Source organism: Vitis vinifera, chromosome 7, assembly GCF_030704535.1.
Source record: "Vitis vinifera cultivar Pinot Noir 40024 chromosome 7, ASM3070453v1".
Classification (NCBI taxonomy): Eukaryota; Viridiplantae; Streptophyta; class Magnoliopsida; order Vitales; family Vitaceae; genus Vitis; species Vitis vinifera.
The window spans coordinates 3,557,572-3,573,660 of record NC_081811.1 but is presented as its reverse complement, the minus strand read 5'-3'; the positions used below and the strand labels follow the sequence as shown (position 1 = coordinate 3,573,660).

The window sequence follows — 16,089 nt, the reverse complement described above, 5'->3', positions numbered from 1 at the left end:
TCAATATAATTATGTTAGTTCAATAACAAAAAGATAAAATAATTCAAATAAAAGTACTCGAAGTTTTAACATTGTTCGACCAATCATTCCTACATCTTCAAATCAAAGATGATCATTTCATCGGATCATAAATGATATAAACTATATACAATTTTTGAATTCTTTGTATTTACACCTTAAAGCATGAGCGTTTGCTGGTCTTTCTATAATAACTTTAATATTAATATATGAAAATGTAAATGTAAAAAATATGTTATATGTTATTCTTTAAAAAAATGAATTTGCTTAATAAATCCAATAGCTACAACCGGATGATATTTTTTTATCCAAATTACAAATTAAGTTCTCTAAACTCATAAAAAAATAGATTGGTTTGAATCAAAATGATGATTTAATTAATATTTTTTTATTCTATTAATCCAATAGTCAATAAAGAAAAATCCCTCATTTAAAGCTCCATTCCTATAAGACACAGAAAGAGAGAGAAAAGGACGGAAAAATCCGAAGGGCATAGAGGCGCGTCTCAGCAGTCAGCCCTAAACCCTCGTCCTAAAACCCTTTCGTATCAAAGTCTAAAAGACAGCTCCATAGATTCAAACATCCTTCGCAACTATGGCTCGTTTCCGGAATGTAAGCCACTTATCTCATGTTCAATTTCAATTCATCCTGTTTGGTTGCTGAGAAAGCGTAGGAAAGTAGAGAAGAGAATATAAGTTTTCGTTTGTTTTGTTTTTGGAAACAATAAAAACCCAAATCGTCCAAATCAATGTTAGGGTAGTGGATTGAAGCCTTCTCGTTTTTTTTTTTTTTCCCTTATTTTTTTCTTATCTATTTATTTATTTTTTTAAAATTTGATTTCTTCTGTGCTTTTCTTAGCGTTTAGCCCTTTCTTTATGTGGTTGTTTGGATTTGGTTAATATATGTGCTTTATGTACTTGTGAATTGAATTAGAATAAGAAGAAGGGATTTGTTAAGCCGGTAGGGAAGAAGCAGCCGGGTGTTGATCATGTCACCGGAGAGAAGATTCCTCACAGCATTGTTTTTTCAAGGGGGAAGTTACCGGGTTCTCTTAAGCAACTGCAGATGGACTTAAGAAAGTTAATGCTTCCCTATACTGCCGTCAATCTCAAGGTAAGCTCTGGAGCTCTTTTTACCTTTTTCTCAAAATCACTGCCTAACGAATACACTGATGTTGGGATATATTGATAAGATAAAAGCTTGAACTTGTTCAACACAGCTTTTCATGTAAATGAAGATGGGAACTTATGTTATTGTCTGGAGTGGTGGCAATCATTCTGTTTCCATCAGAGCAAAAGGCCGATCATATGATGAAGTTCTGCATAAGTTGAATTTTGATGGAAGATAGTTTTGTTTAGGATGACCTGTTTAGTTTGTAAAACCTGTTATTTTGTGAAGATAATGTGAATATAAACTAAGTTCATGGGAAATTTTTAGGGTTAAGTTAAATCAATGTTGAAAGAGCGGACCTCAATTCAGAAAGGGCTAATTGTGTGATACTTCTGTGATGATGGATTTCAGTTCCAGCAATATAAATGAAATAGGGTGTTTCTGTTTAATCTTAAGTCCCTAATATATGTTATATCATATTTTGTATTAACTAACTTCCTGCTTGTTTGTGCTTTATGCTTATGGTTGCAGGAGAAGAGGCGAAATAATCTCAAAGACTTCTTGAATATTGCAGGGCCTTTGGGAGTAACACATTTTCTAATGTTATCAAAAACTGAAACTGCACCTTACCTGAAGGTTGCCAGGACTCCACAAGGCCCAACACTGACATTCAAAATACATGAGTACTCATTGGCTGTTGATGTTGCACAATCTCAATTGCGCCCTAGATGTCCTCAAGATCTTTTCAAGAATTCTCCTTTGGTAACTTTCCATAAACACATACACAAGGGCATCTTTAAGTGTCCATTGTATACATCTTATGTACTTTGGGGCATTTTGATGTTGTTTCCTTTTATAATATTCTCTTGCTTTACCCATAAAAAAAAATGCACAAGGGCATCCACAAGCATAAAAATAAATGCATAGATACATTCTCCTCATTGTCAAAATCAATTTTTATCTTGATTTATCATCCTCTTGAGTCTGTGAATGAATAGAATTATAGAAGATTTTCTTGGAAAAAATAAAGTGCTTCCATATGTTTGTAGATGCTTATTGTAGTTTCCATATGGAATATCAGGACATGGCTTCTAAAGTAGGGTTTGGGATCCACCCTCTAAGAGACTATATATTAAGACCTCATAACTAAGAAGATAATCGTGATCAGTTGACCAGAATCATCCAAACCAGATGTTTCTTTGTACTTCTTCATTATGTTGTTTCTTTCATTTGATAGATGCAGTTGGTCCAGTAACTGACATAAGAGGGTAGCATTGGTACTTTGTTACAGAACTTATAGGTGCACCCCTTGAATGGTGGATTCTGTCCCACTCCATGCCTACTTTACACCCTTAATTCTAGTTTCTATATTATTAGTTGATTTTTGAACTTCCTTAAAAGAGAAAAACAATTATCTATATTCTTCATGATATGGGTTTGCCTCTAAATTGTTTTCCATGGATAATGTGTACCGTTTGAGCAACAGATTCATGAGATTCTATATTCTTTGTTATCTATGACATCTTGTTAAAATTGTATATTCTCTTGTTATTTCTGAAATATTTTGAATAAATTTCTGGCAGATTGTCCTTTCTGGTTTTGGGAGTGGAGAGCAACATCTAAAGCTCACAACTGTTATGTTTCAGAACATTTTTCCAGCCATTGACGTTAACACTGTGAGTGCTTAGGCAAATATCAATCAAATTCTGGCACCAGCTGGAATACCTTTTCCCTGTCTTAATGTTATCTTGATGCAAATTTTGCAGGTGAAGCTTTCTTCCTGCCAAAGAATTGTGTTGCTTAATTACAATAAAGACACAAAGCTTATTGATTTTCGGCATTATTCCATTAGATTACAACCTGTTGGTGTCTCCAAGAGAGTTAGAAAATTTGTGCAGAACCATCAAGTTCCTGATCTAAAGAATCTGCAGGATGTCAGTGACTTTATTACAAAGTAAGGAATCCTTTTTTATTGATTTTTTTTTTCAGGACAAAAAAAAGTGAATTCATCTGTGGCATAAAGAGAATGCAAATTTGTACAGTTAACATGTTGTGTATGAGAATATATGCATTTAAGATTTTATCTTACTGACTTTTGCTACTTTGAATACTGTGGGCAGAGCACTGATTAGTTGAATGATTCAAGTGTTCCTGTGGTCTACATGCTGTCATTTTATCAGTTCAAATAACAACTGTTATTGGATTATATATTAGAAAAACTTAAGAAAGTGTAGCTAAAGAGTTGCTATAACCTGCATTTATGTTTGTATTTGAAATAATGAATCAATAGAACTGAAAACTTCCATCATGAACTTTCTCTGGTTATTTATAGTATCAGTACTGTTGTGTTCTAATTAGGAACAAGAAGTAAAAAGTTGGGGGAAGGGCAGCAGTAAGTGGCTAAGAAAAAGAATTATCCATACTAACTGGATACTGAATCTTGGATTTCTGTGTTAACTAATTACACGATGAGATGTTTTCATATTGTTTCAGAAAATTTTCAAGGCATGATTTCTTAAACTATCCTGAACATTTGCTTCTAAACAAGGGTCACTTAAGTAAAAAGGAAGAGAAAAAAAGCAAATGCACGTCACCAACACCCTGTGCAGATCATTTCTCTTTTTTTTAGAACTTAGTGTATGTACTAATATCCATCAATTAACTGTGTTTTCCCCCTTTTTCGGTTGTGTCTCTGAAGGGCTGGCTATGGATCAGAAAGTGAAGTAGACGATGAAGCAGCAACAGTTACTCTTGCTTCTGATCTTGGTAGGATTAACAAGGCTTCTTCAAAAAGTGCTGTGAAGCTTCAAGAGATTGGACCTAGGATGACACTTCAGCTCATCAAAATTGAGGAAGGATTGTGTTCTGGTGGAGTTATCTTCAATGCATATGGTATCTTCATCTTACACAACATTTTATTATCCTTCATAATCTATTCTTTCTGATCTTCATTTTTTCCCCGGCTACAATCATATATCAGATTAGTCTCTGTAGTATTTTCTTCTCCATCACAACCCTCATTGCTTTTCCCTCTCCATTTTTTTCCTTTCCAGGAAATGAAGCTGAGAAGAAAAAGGAAGTAAAAGAGGAAGAAGATAAAATAAATGAGGAAGATGCTGACGAAGATGCTGAGGAAGATTAGTTCCCAATGCCACTTTTATGATGATTCAAGAACTAGGCTTCTGTCAGTGTTCCAAGACGAATGGCCTTCTGACATGGGGTTGTTCTTTCTTCCCCTTCTATTCTTCTTACACTTCCTACATCCCAATCCCAATTTTGTTTTTGTTTTGTGTCAGTTAGATAATCAAATTTAAATTTGGCTTCAGAGAAAGTGTTGTTGAGCTTGAGCTGTTAATTATTTATGATTAGTGGAAACGGGTTCACTTGCAAATGTGCAAAGAAATGGATTAGAATTGTTCGTATTTATACGTGTTATTCAGCAGCCAATTGTTTGTGTCAAAAGCTATTGCCAGGTGAGCATAAATTCAAGACAACAAACATATGCAAATAAGTTAATATTCCGTCCCGTTTCCTGACCTGACTACCTGAATCCTTCTGAGTTGATCGCGAATTGGAGCCACATTCGATTACGGGTGTTGGGATCAAGATATTTCCATGGTTCTTGAGCTTTATCATTTGGGAATGGATCAAAGGCTTAACTTCATAGCACACAGGAGGGTGGACTTGAGCCTATGTGATTGTCCATGCCATAACCTATTATTTTTCATAACAAGAAAGAGAGAAGTTCTAGTAACCCTGTAATTTCTTCCCCACATTTTACAGGTACACTAGAGCAATTAAAAAGCCCTTTCAAACAGTTAGAAAGTAGTATAGCATCACGATGAGCTAATGATCATTTTAACAAAACAAAGATTTAGGTGATGTTTGGTCCCGAAAAAGTTGAGAAAAAGAAAATGGAGGAAAAGTGTAAGGAAAGAAAAAGTGAAAAAAAATTCAAAATTCAAAATTAATAAATTATTTTTTTATACTCTACTTTTCTTTATTATATAAAGATGAAATAATTTTAAAAGACAAAATTTTTTAATTAATTTTAATTATATTATTTTTCATAGTAAAATTAAATATGAGAAAATCATCTTCTTGGTATTGTTTTCTTGTCTTTTCTCAGTACTCTCAGTTAACAGGCATAGCCTTTTGAAAGCAACTGAAAAAGAATCAAAGAGAGCATTCCGCAGATTTGGCCCCTGGCATTCATGAGGTACTATAACATGGGGACTTCAAACATTCTTGGCTTTGAGCAGGAAAATGGGATTTACAAGGGACAAGCAGTGGTTATCAAGAAAAAGTTATTCCATAAAACACGTGATATGAAAAGATTGAAGTTTAACCTACAAGGCAAAACCCTTATAGTTATGGCTAAGCAAGGATACATAACAACAAATGATAGCTACTTTGTAGGTTTTTCAGCAGCCAAATGGAACAGCCATAAAACAGAAAAAAAAAAAAAAAAAAGGTTACTTGAACAAAAATGAAAAGATTGATTAGACCTGAAGAAAGGGGCAAAAAAATCCCTGACAGGTTTCTAAATAGAAACATCACAAGATCAATTATCTAATATAAGAACTGAGATGATTCAGCACCTTTTGTATTCCCATCTGCACTCATTTTCCAGAGCTTTTAAGAATATCTTCAGAAGGAATCTCAAGAGTTCCTCCTGCATGGTCTTTACTCGGCTTCACTTCTGCAGCAACCAGCAGCAATATGAAACATTAGAGGACGTTCTTATAGAGCCACTTCCAAGCACAAAAATTGAGACATTTTTCTAGTACTACTGAGTACTTGCAACCAAGAAGAAATACAAAACTGAGCTGAAAGAATTGCATAAAAGCAACTATTCAATATCCTCATCTAGCTGAGAAAGATGCAGCTTCCTATATAGAATTCATATCCCTTTTCCTTTTCCTTTTACTTTTTTTGGTTTTTGTAGGAGTGTATGGTAATGACCTGCTCCCTTATAGATATTGTCCGTCTAAGTTCAATGGGACCTCATGACTTCAAAATGCAGCTACATGGTTAAGAGGAGTCCATTACACATACAGTGTCAAGAACTTCTTCCCCTAACCGATGTGGGATATCACAATTACTTCATATAAACACAACATCCTTAATTGAATCACACAAGATTGCGGAGCCAGTTAGACAAGCAAACAATCCTTGTAGAGAAAACGAAGTGCCACACCAGATAAAAGATTGGTTCTAGTACCACTTGTAACAATTTTGTTCGCTCTTGATAGAATACCCATGTTCTTTTTATATGGTACACAGTTTTAGTATAGCACATGGTTGATGATTCTAACTTCTGAATTGCACACACAAGGGTACCAAAAGCATGGCTGCTACCATAATATCAAGTCATGGCTGCTACCATAATATCAAGTCCCATCAAGCGAGATCATTTTTACAATCATACTATCATCTCCAGAGTTGTACTGGAAACCCATTGACTGAGATTAATTACCAAAAAATGATTGATCATATGATGGCACCAAATGCAAATGCTCATACACATATTCTCAATACTCGAAACATTTTATTTCATCCAAAGAATTGAGCTTGATTCAGAATGTGACATTAAGCGAAAGGAAAAGAACCCTATACTAGGACCTGAGAAAACATGCACATATCTCAAAACTTTAATACACAACCCACCTAAAATATTCACATTTCTGTCAGGCCCTGCGATCTCTACTGGATTAGAGACGACTAGACTACAAAACCCCTTCGTATAAGGAGGGCGATGACATGTACTCAGGTACCAAGCTTCCCTAGACCCGATAAAGCACTGAGCCAATGCATTCCAAACCTACTCTAAATAAGCGATTATCACTCAAGCAACATTTGATTATAGAGAAATCGTCTTTAAGACTTACGGATTCAAGTTCACTGAAAAAAAATCAAATTCAATCCCCCCCAAAAAAACAGAAATAAAAAACGCAACCACACGGAAAGAGGGGAGTTGAAATTGAGAAGGCAGAAGAGAGGCAATACAACAAACAAATAGTGGGCGTTCAGATGGAGTTAATAGGAAGATACCGTAACCGCCACGGGAGTTGAGTTTGGCTTGAACGATCATGTTGGATATGAAATGGGAAGCTTCGCGAGCAGACTCGAGAAGACCCTGAATTTCGGATTGGGAGGTGACGTTTCGGTTGTCCTCGAAATGCTTTCGGATCTCAACAGCCGAAGCCTTCAGCATAACCGTGTCGCCAGCGAATGATTTACGCGTCGCTCTCAGCAGCGTTCTGTATGCGCTCAGTGCTTCTCCTCCCATCTCTCTCTCTCTCTCTCTCTCCCCTCAGTCCCTGCCTTCGCATTCGATTTGTTACTTGTTTGTTTATAAATTATAATGCAAAATGCTAAGTTACCCTACAAGTGCCCACGCCATACAAGATTTGGACCGTTAATTTATACATATTTGGACCGTTAATATATACATATTTGGACCGTTAATATAATTTTTTTAGTGTTTGATTTTAATATAAAAATATATATGAAGGAGAAAATTAAAATTATTTCAAAACTTGTTTTCGTTTAAAATATTTAATCCTTATATAAAAAATAAAGTAAATGAAATAAGTTTGAAATAATATCTATTTCTATTTTTTTTTACTTTAATTCTTTTACTTATAGATTTTAGACTTAATTTTATAACCTTCTCAATTTTTTCATATGTCACATTTTGAATGACACGTCACGTGTTGGATGTGCACGACTCATAACTTATTAAGTTCAATTTTTGATGAACTAAGGAATAGTAATTTTGATGGTCAATTTAATGGTAATCTAATCAATTAATTTTATTTTTTTAATATCTGTAATGTGATTAATAGAATAAAATTGTCATTAAATTCACCCGTCCTAATAAAATATACATAATATAATTTCAGTTTGTCAATTAAATATAACAAGTTTAAGTTAAATTATACTTAAATTATTTATTAAAAACTTCTTACTTAATTTTTACTTTTAAGTATTAAAATTATTTGATAAAATTAATTTAAAAATTATTCTAAATCATCATAAAGATATATTTATCCTCATAAATTATAATTAGGGTAAAAAATAATCAATTAGCAACGAAACTCATAAAATAACAAAAAAAATCATAAAAATAATTAGGACAAATGAGATAACAAAGTAAAATAAAGATGTGGACTTAATAGTTAATTATTTTTATTTATTACTTAAAATGATTTTTGACTTTAAGACATATCATTAAGTTGGTTTACCAAATACCCACAAACATATTCTCACGTTATTTTAATGCGCTAAAATTTAAAAAAAACACCTTAAAAGGAGAACATATCATTTACAAAAATAAAATTTGGGACCAAAATAGGGACAAGAGGTCCAAGGTGGAGCCTATTTAATTCAACAATAATTTCATATGTTTAAGATATGATATAACTTACAATTTAGTATTTTATATTAAATAATATGATATTTATTTAGTATGAACAGTAGTAAATTTTTTATTACTCATATTATTGAGGAAAAAACTAGAAATAAATTATCAACTAATTAACAATAAAATATATTTTATTTAATACTCAACATTTGTCCTTGAGTGCATATTAAATAAACAAGCATTCTGAATGGGAATTAAGATTGGAGATTATTTTCCCAGGAGCCATTCAGGAATTGTTATCTCTTTCAGCAAAACACATTTATACAATTGTCAACAAGGTGTGAATATATCCATCACAAACCAAACAAAATGTTTGGGGGAAGCAAACAGAGTCTCTTTCTTACATTTTCACAGCATTTTCTGGCAATTGCATGTTCAAAATAACCTTTCTTGGATTAAATAGACATGATATTTGAAACCAAATGGCTGCTCTGAAACATCTACACATATGGCAAAATAAGTAAGAATTCCAGTACCGGATTCACCTTGCCAATGAACACCTAGAGGGTGATAACAGCAAAGTAAGTTATGCTTCAAATTTGCCAGCAGTTTGGTTATCTGAGCGCATCAATCATTCTATAATCGTGCTTCTTACGCCGGCATCTGTGATGGGCTTTTTGCTCTGAGAATGTGTTCTCCCCAACCATCTCCATATTAGTATCGTTATCTGCTTGATGCAGAGACAAGAATCAGCATATCGCCTAAATTTCATGAACCAAAATACACGGTTGCATAGATAAACAATCAAGCAATGAAAAGGGTTATGATGTGTTCCTGTTGTTCATTTAGCTCATTGGTCCTTTTGATGTTGGCTATAGGATTTATGTAACAAGGACATGAACAAAGTGTTGGTGTCCAATAAAGATGAAGTCCCTAAAATGAAAAATCAGCCATAATGACCATGAAGACAGAAGCAGTGCCGGTTTATTGAGAGATACAAAGATCTTGGACATTTATTAATGTCATAATGCCAAAACCACAGTTCAACTACTTGCCCTTCTATACCTCTTAATGTTCTTTAATTTACTACTGATGTCATAATGCCAAACCTCCTCAACACTATTGCATTCCTTTTCATTATCCCAAAGAAAATATTCTCTCTTACAACCTCCCTTACTCAACCTATCTCCGATTTTATTTTATGTCCTTAATAATTACTGCTAAATCTTTTTTTCCCAATAACACCCTGTTAAACCCAATCTCTGTTATTTAAACTTCATGCAAAAGACACCAACTTTCTAACCTTCGTCATTTCTGCCACACCACCACCAGTTGTTACATGATAATATTCCATGCCAAGAAAATGTAGTTGTCCTGATCACTAGTAATAATAAAAAAGCCAGAGTTGCCTTCTTACATAGTACATCATCAATCAAAATTCTGAAATCTTAATCTAGATAGACCCAAGGGAATTATTTACAAACTCTGTCAAAGCAACTCCAAAAAAAATGACTATAAATATCCAACACCATAAATGTACCCTATCAGGCTATCATAAGTAGCCATTCTGATGCATGATAAGAAAGAGATGATTAAGAGACTTGCTCTGGTCATCTGCATAGTACTTTTTTTTTTTTTTTTTGATAGATAAACCCACAAAAATATATTAGATAAAGGGTGCTTGAAAGGCGACCTGAAGCATACAAGGAGTATACAAGAGTCACTTAAAAACAAGAAAACAAAGAGACGAGCACTCACCAACCCTCAACAAGAACCCAACCAGTCCACAAAGTTAATCAAATATAAGGGACCTACAACTATAGAAGACTTAGCCTAGGAAAAGAGGTTACAAACAAAGAAATTTTTCATTCTTTGAATCAACAAGACCTCATTATCAAAAGCTATCCTGTTTCTTTCTTTCCAAACTGTCCAAAATAAGCAAAGGGGAGCTGCCCGCCAAATCTTTCTATGCTTCTTATCCTTAAAGGAAACACACCAACCTAAAAGAGTGTCATTAACGGCAAACGGGAGAACCCAATTAACACCAAACAAATAAAACACGAGATCCTACAAAACCTTCGCCTTGGAACAATGAAGAAGAATGTGATTTATCATCTCCTCTTCAGCACAACACAAGGAACATCTGTTAGCTAAAATCCAGCCCCTCCTCTTGAGTTGATTTTGAGTAAGAACCCTCCCCCATGAGGCTTCCCAAACAAAAAAACCCACCTTTGTAGGAACATCCGGGCTCCAAATGATTCTCCATGGAAACGGGACTGCACAACAATGATCAAGAGAATTATAAAGAGACTTTACTGTGAAAATCTCATTCTTCGTCCCTTTCCACACCATCCTATTCTCCACATTAGCATTCAGCCTCTTTCCTTGAATGGTCGAAATGGTCGAAAGGAATCTCTCCATCTCCTCCACCTCCCAATCATTGAAAGGTCTAGAAAAACGGGGAGTCCACCCTCCCTCTTCCCCCATTGAATCCCAACAGTCCGTTACCCACGCTTCTTTAGAAACCGCTAATGCAAACAAGGAGGGAAAGGCCTCGCAAAGGGAATTACTCCTGCACCAAACATCCTTCCAAAACCTCACCCTTTTGCCATCCCCCACAGAGAAGGAAACATTATTGAGCAGCAACGAACCTTCCTTATTGATTTCCTTCCAAAACCCCACCCCATAGCCCTCCCTTACCCCACGATAACTCCACTCTCCTCCTTCCCCAAACTTCCTACTTAATTATAAGCTTCCAATAGGAATCCCTTTCAACCGCAAAACGCCAACTCCATTTTCACAAAAGGACCCTATTGAGAGTAGAAAGATTTCTAATCCCCAATCCACCCTTCTTTTTATGAGAACAAACAATAGCCCACTTTACAAGATGGTGCCTCTTCTTTAACGCTCTCCCTCCCCAAAGAAAGTCCCTTTGAATTTTCTCAAGTCTTAATTTAACCATTCTTGGCATTCGCATTAAGGACGTGAGGTAGGTTGGCATACTCGCCAAAGTGCTCCGAATGAGAGTGATTCTTCCTCCCTTAGAAATGAACTGCCTCTTCCACACGGCAAGTCTCTTCCGCATCCTCTCTTCCACTCCGTCCCACACCACCACTGACTTATGCGGAGCACCCAAAGGGAGCCCCAAATAAGTGGAGGGGAGAGATCCCACTTTGCAGTCAGGTTCAGCAGCCAATAACTCAGCATTCTCTACTCTACCCATCGACAAAATTTCACTTTTATTCAAATTAATACACAGACCAGAAGTGGCTTCAAACCACAGTAACAACCAACTTAAAAAAGCCAATTACTCTTGGGAATCCTCGCAAAAGACCAACGTATCATCAGCAAACAGCATGTGCGAAACTTGGATCCCACTGCCATCCCTTCCCCTTATCATGCAGCCTGTTAGAAAACCCCCTCTTACTGCTCTGTTAATGAGGCTACTTAAAGCCTCCATTCCTAAGACAAAAAGGTAAGGGGAGAGGGGATCTCCTTGCCTTAACCCCCTAGTACTTCAGACTCCTAACTGACACACCCACCAAATTTTTTGGCTTTGCTTTGCATCCTTCCATAACTCAGCCAAGATGGTCAATGTCAGCATGATCTTAAATCTCTCTCCATATCTCAAAACATCTACCAAGTAAAGACAGATATTTTCCAAGATTTTTTATCCAAAATCTCCCTTTTTGCAGCAAAAGTTTGCTATTTTTTAAAATTGAAATTGATATTTGACCAATATCATCATGTTTTCAGAACCTTAATATGATGGTCAAAATAGATGTCTCATTCCTTTGTTCTCACATAGCAAGCAGTTGGGGTGGCGGTTCCTTGTCTGACTCCATGTACCAAAAGAACACAAAAATTACTGATCAAAAAAATATTTTATTCTTCAGTGTCAAGTTGTTAATAAGTAAGAGTATGGTTGCCAACCTTGTAACCCACTCCTCTTAGCTACCCTAGGGAATAAGTACTAGCTATATAGAGCAAAATAACAAATCGGGACAAGGGTTTCTGGAGTTGGATAACTTAAGTTTATTTGAACAGAATTTTAAGTTTGATTTAAATAAGAAATGGCCAATAAAACATGTGAATTGCATATTTCCTTTGCTTGACTTAGTTTTGGTTCATGAAGAATAATGACATATCCAATCAAGAAAGAACTCGTTTTAAAAGCTCAGGTTTCAGGCAGATATACTTCACATAAAGATTTATATTGACATGAAGGATCTATACAACCAGATTACCAAACCATTCAGCAGGAAAACTAATATCATATCTCAATTTTGAGGAATGTAGAATAATAACTTCCCATTCCTGCCATAGTGAAATGGATATTCTTCAAATGGACCTTCATTTTAGGTTTTCAATCAAGATATTGCTATAGGCTTTCCAAGTTAAAGTCTCTCACTTTTAAGCATAGGTGTGTATTGCACATGAAAAGTAACAAGGTATTTGGAGATTTAAGGCACCAAGAAACATATCATCAACCAAATAAATCAGAAAATACCAATTTCTGAAGCATCTGAAGCTTTCAGTGAGTTCAAGACCAGCAAGAGAATTAATCAGTACCCCATCTAGCTCCAGAAACTGGCATAACTGATGACTACCACAATTTTGGAAGCCCATGGAAATTGGAAAGCATTTGAATGTTTACCTTTTCAAAATGATTAAGAGCCCATTTGGAGGTAATTTTGAGAGGCGCTAAAAGGGCTTCCTAATGCTTGGAAGTGCTTTTTAACAAAAATCAGGTCCTTGGTAAATTGTTTAAAATCACTTTTAAAAATTTAGAGAATCATTTAAAGTGATTCTCAGACAATTATTTGGTAAGTGATTTTTCAAAAAGAAAAAAGAAAAAAAGAAGAAGCTTTTTTATTATATACTACATGACCAAAAATACAATCAAAACACTTTTTCTAGTTTATATCCAAACACAAAAGCAATTCTCTTTAAAAGCATTTCTAATGAAAGGGCTACTAACAAAACCACTACAAATAAAAACAATTTAACAAGAATTACTCTCAAACAGACTCTAACCATCAAAGTGTTTCATCTGCTGCATTTTCCACTTTCATGTTTTACAATTACAACCCAATGTTGTTCTTTGGTTGCTTCATTTTTCCCAGAAGACATGAAACTGAGAATACCGATAAATTCTTTCAAACTCCATTCTGTAACTAAATAAATTAAATAGGCACAATAAAATGCATTCATCACTAGCTGCAATGCAAATAAAAACATTTAATCATGCATGCAATCAAACTGTTCCGATGCATTCTAAAACTGCTTAAAACAAGTTATGAAATCCACAATGCTGCAGGTATTGCTAATATATCTCACTTTCTAAGAACCTAAATAATCAAATGTCTCCAATATCGTGTGCGGCTGTATGGGCATGCCTCATAGAGGATCTGTAGCTTCCTATTGGAAAGAATTCACTTTTGGAAATGAATTAAGATTTCACTGACCCAATCCAAAAGCAAAATAGATGAATGCCATAAGATAGAACTATACTTTTAGGTCAATCCAATACTGCAAAACCACCCACAGACCAAGTACTAACTGAAGAACTCAAAAAAATAATGAAATTTAAAAGGAATAAATTAGATCATAGCTTATAAACCCATCAAATTTTAAACTAATCTATCAAATTCAATTTAACAAACATTCAAAGCAATTCCAGGATATGTACCTCCAAGTTGTTCGCCCCAAAACAACAACCGGGCATCGTCCTCTTCCTCATCAAGCTCATCTCCATACCCGAATTCTGCATCGCCCCGATACCCAGGTTCGCTTCCGTATCCTGATTCATTCCCCTGAGTTTCAAAAATACCAATGTGCCCAAACCCAGAACCCAAATTCTCCTTCTCGCCACTCCCTCCATCCCTATCTTTCCTCGAATTCTTTGCCTCGCTTACATCCGATGACCAATTAGAATCTCCATTCACAAACAGCTCCCCACTCGAATCTGTCCCGGCGGCCACCGGAAAATCGGAGCAAGTCGCGTACGCCGCCGACGCCCCCACCGAGCAGCACCGGCGAGTCCCGCTGCGGTCACTACTCCTCCCAGAAACCGACCGCGACCCACGGCGGCGGCGCTTCCGGTCGATCCATCGAACATTCCCCCGATTGCGCGGCGCCGAGGACGCGGGCTTGTCGTCTTCCAGCAAGCTCAGCTTCGAAATGTCAAGGGCGTCGATCGGAAACGACGTCTTTCTATCGGATAAGCAAGGTCTCTTGCTGTGAAGGCCATTGCTGGAGGTGGTAATGGAGTAGGGTTTCGAATTATGGGAATCAGGCTCTAGGGTTTTGGGAGTGGTGGGGAGCTGAAAGGGTCTCCAACTGTGCAACTGAAAGGTACAAGATTCTATGGAGGTCTTAGGGGACATGGGGTTTAGAGCGTGGGGAGTATATGTGCAATTTTGCCGGAGAATCAAGGGTTTAAGGTTTGGATCATTGCAGAGAATAGGAGAAGACACGTACCGTATCCGAGAAAGAGCTGTGATCTTTTCCTGAAAGCTGAGGACCAATACAATTGACCTCTGTCCTCACTCGCGAGAGAGTATATAATTCACCTACTTGCTCTCAAAATATCTAAATATTTCGAATATATTTATGTGTTTAAAAATTTTAATTTAACCTTCCCTTATGAATATAAATTAATTTGAAATAATTAAGGTATACCATATTAATACGCCATAATCCTTTTATTTTTTTAAATGAAATATAAATTATATTTTAATTGTATTTTAAATTTTTATAAATATTATGTAATTAAACAAAAATTTACTTAAAAAGAAAAATATGAATTTCTTAAAAAGGTAAATAGACCATATTAGGAATTAGGAGCTACATGTCCCAAGATTAGAATTCTATTGCAACGTTGTGGGAGAATAATATTATAATAAAAATTCAAATTTATATATTTATTTATATATATAAAAAAAAATTGTATAACATATCAAATATGTTGATATTTTAGTTTAATGTTACATTTTGTTATAAAATAAGAAAAAGTATTTAAAAAATAAAAAATAATTTAAAAATTAAATGGTTCGCCTCATCTCATTTATTTATTTTTATTTATTGGTTGATCTTAAAATTGATTTAAATAAAGAGGCTTGATTGTATTTGGATGAATCGCTTGAATCCCGTCGTATTATCATCTCTAATTTGTCAAGAAAATTAGAAAATGTGGTTTTGCACATATACAAAAGCTAGTGTTTTTTTTTTTTTTTGAAATATAAAAATGAAAATACACTTAAATGGTGGACTAGTTTGTATAATAATTTAAAAGGAAAATTTGTGGTACCAATTTGGTATGTTGTCAAGTTTGGGATTGTAGGATCACTTTGAACACTTATAGTGTCGTTTGATAGTAATTATAGGAAACATTTTTAGCATTTTTAACATTTGACATTTTTTATTTTTAAGTATTAGAAAGGGTAAAAACGCTTCCTACAAATCATTGTCAACAAAACTCTTAGTCTTATATCGAAATCAATTTTGATTTTGATACTATTTGTAACAATCTATTTCATCCTATATAAATATTGTTTATTTTAGGTTAAAGAAATCTTTATTACTTTAAA

General features: G+C 34.9%; 3 protein-coding genes across 3 annotated transcripts; 1 reads left to right on the top strand and 2 right to left on the bottom strand.

The window, feature by feature from the left end:
• The first annotated feature begins 450 nt into the window (after positions 1 to 450).
• LOC100252111 (peter Pan-like protein) lies at positions 451 to 4,575 on the top strand. Its single transcript, XM_002269122.5, has 7 exons — positions 451 to 630; positions 952 to 1,131; positions 1,660 to 1,890; positions 2,712 to 2,804; positions 2,895 to 3,082; positions 3,827 to 4,020; positions 4,182 to 4,575. The coding sequence occupies exons 1-7, from the start codon at positions 613 to 615 to the stop codon at positions 4,268 to 4,270; spliced, it is 993 nt and encodes a 330-aa protein (XP_002269158.1). The 5' UTR covers positions 451 to 612; the 3' UTR covers positions 4,271 to 4,575.
• Positions 4,576 to 5,421: 846 nt separating this feature from the next.
• Positions 5,422 to 7,543, bottom strand: LOC100262341 (complex 1-LYR domain-containing protein-like). Its single transcript, XM_002268708.5, has 2 exons — positions 7,183 to 7,543; positions 5,422 to 5,830 (listed from the first exon to the last, which is right to left on the bottom strand). The coding sequence occupies exons 1-2, from the start codon at positions 7,418 to 7,420 to the stop codon at positions 5,751 to 5,753; spliced, it is 318 nt and encodes a 105-aa protein (XP_002268744.1). The 5' UTR covers positions 7,421 to 7,543; the 3' UTR covers positions 5,422 to 5,750.
• Positions 7,544 to 8,815: 1,272 nt separating this feature from the next.
• On the bottom strand, positions 8,816 to 15,092 carry LOC100241933 (uncharacterized). The gene is made up of 2 exons (XM_002268622.5): positions 14,190 to 15,092; positions 8,816 to 9,224 (listed from the first exon to the last, which is right to left on the bottom strand). Exons 1-2 carry the CDS (start codon positions 14,884 to 14,886, stop codon positions 9,112 to 9,114), a joined length of 810 nt encoding a protein of 269 aa, XP_002268658.1. The 5' UTR covers positions 14,887 to 15,092; the 3' UTR covers positions 8,816 to 9,111.
• Positions 15,093 to 16,089: the final 997 nt, after the last annotated feature.

Excerpts from the sequence above, each read along its gene's own strand:
- LOC100262341 (XM_002268708.5), bottom strand. The coding sequence starts at position 7,420 with ATGGGAGGAGAAGCACTGAGCGCATACAGAACGCTGCTGAGAGCGACG. Across the intron at positions 5,831-7,182 it reads CAACTCCCGTGGCGGTTACG|AAGTGAAGCCGAGTAAAGAC; the intron begins GTATCTTCCTAT and ends TGGTTGCTGCAG.
- LOC100252111 (XM_002269122.5), top strand. Across the intron at positions 1,891-2,711 it reads TTTTCAAGAATTCTCCTTTG|ATTGTCCTTTCTGGTTTTGG; the intron begins GTAACTTTCCAT and ends AATTTCTGGCAG. Across the intron at positions 3,083-3,826 it reads GTCAGTGACTTTATTACAAA|GGCTGGCTATGGATCAGAAA; the intron begins GTAAGGAATCCT and ends GTGTCTCTGAAG.
- LOC100241933 (XM_002268622.5), bottom strand. The coding sequence starts at position 14,886 with ATGTCCCCTAAGACCTCCATAGAATCTTGTACCTTTCAGTTGCACAGT. Across the intron at positions 9,225-14,189 it reads TTGGGGCGAACAACTTGGAG|ATAACGATACTAATATGGAG; the intron begins GTACATATCCTG and ends TGCATCAAGCAG.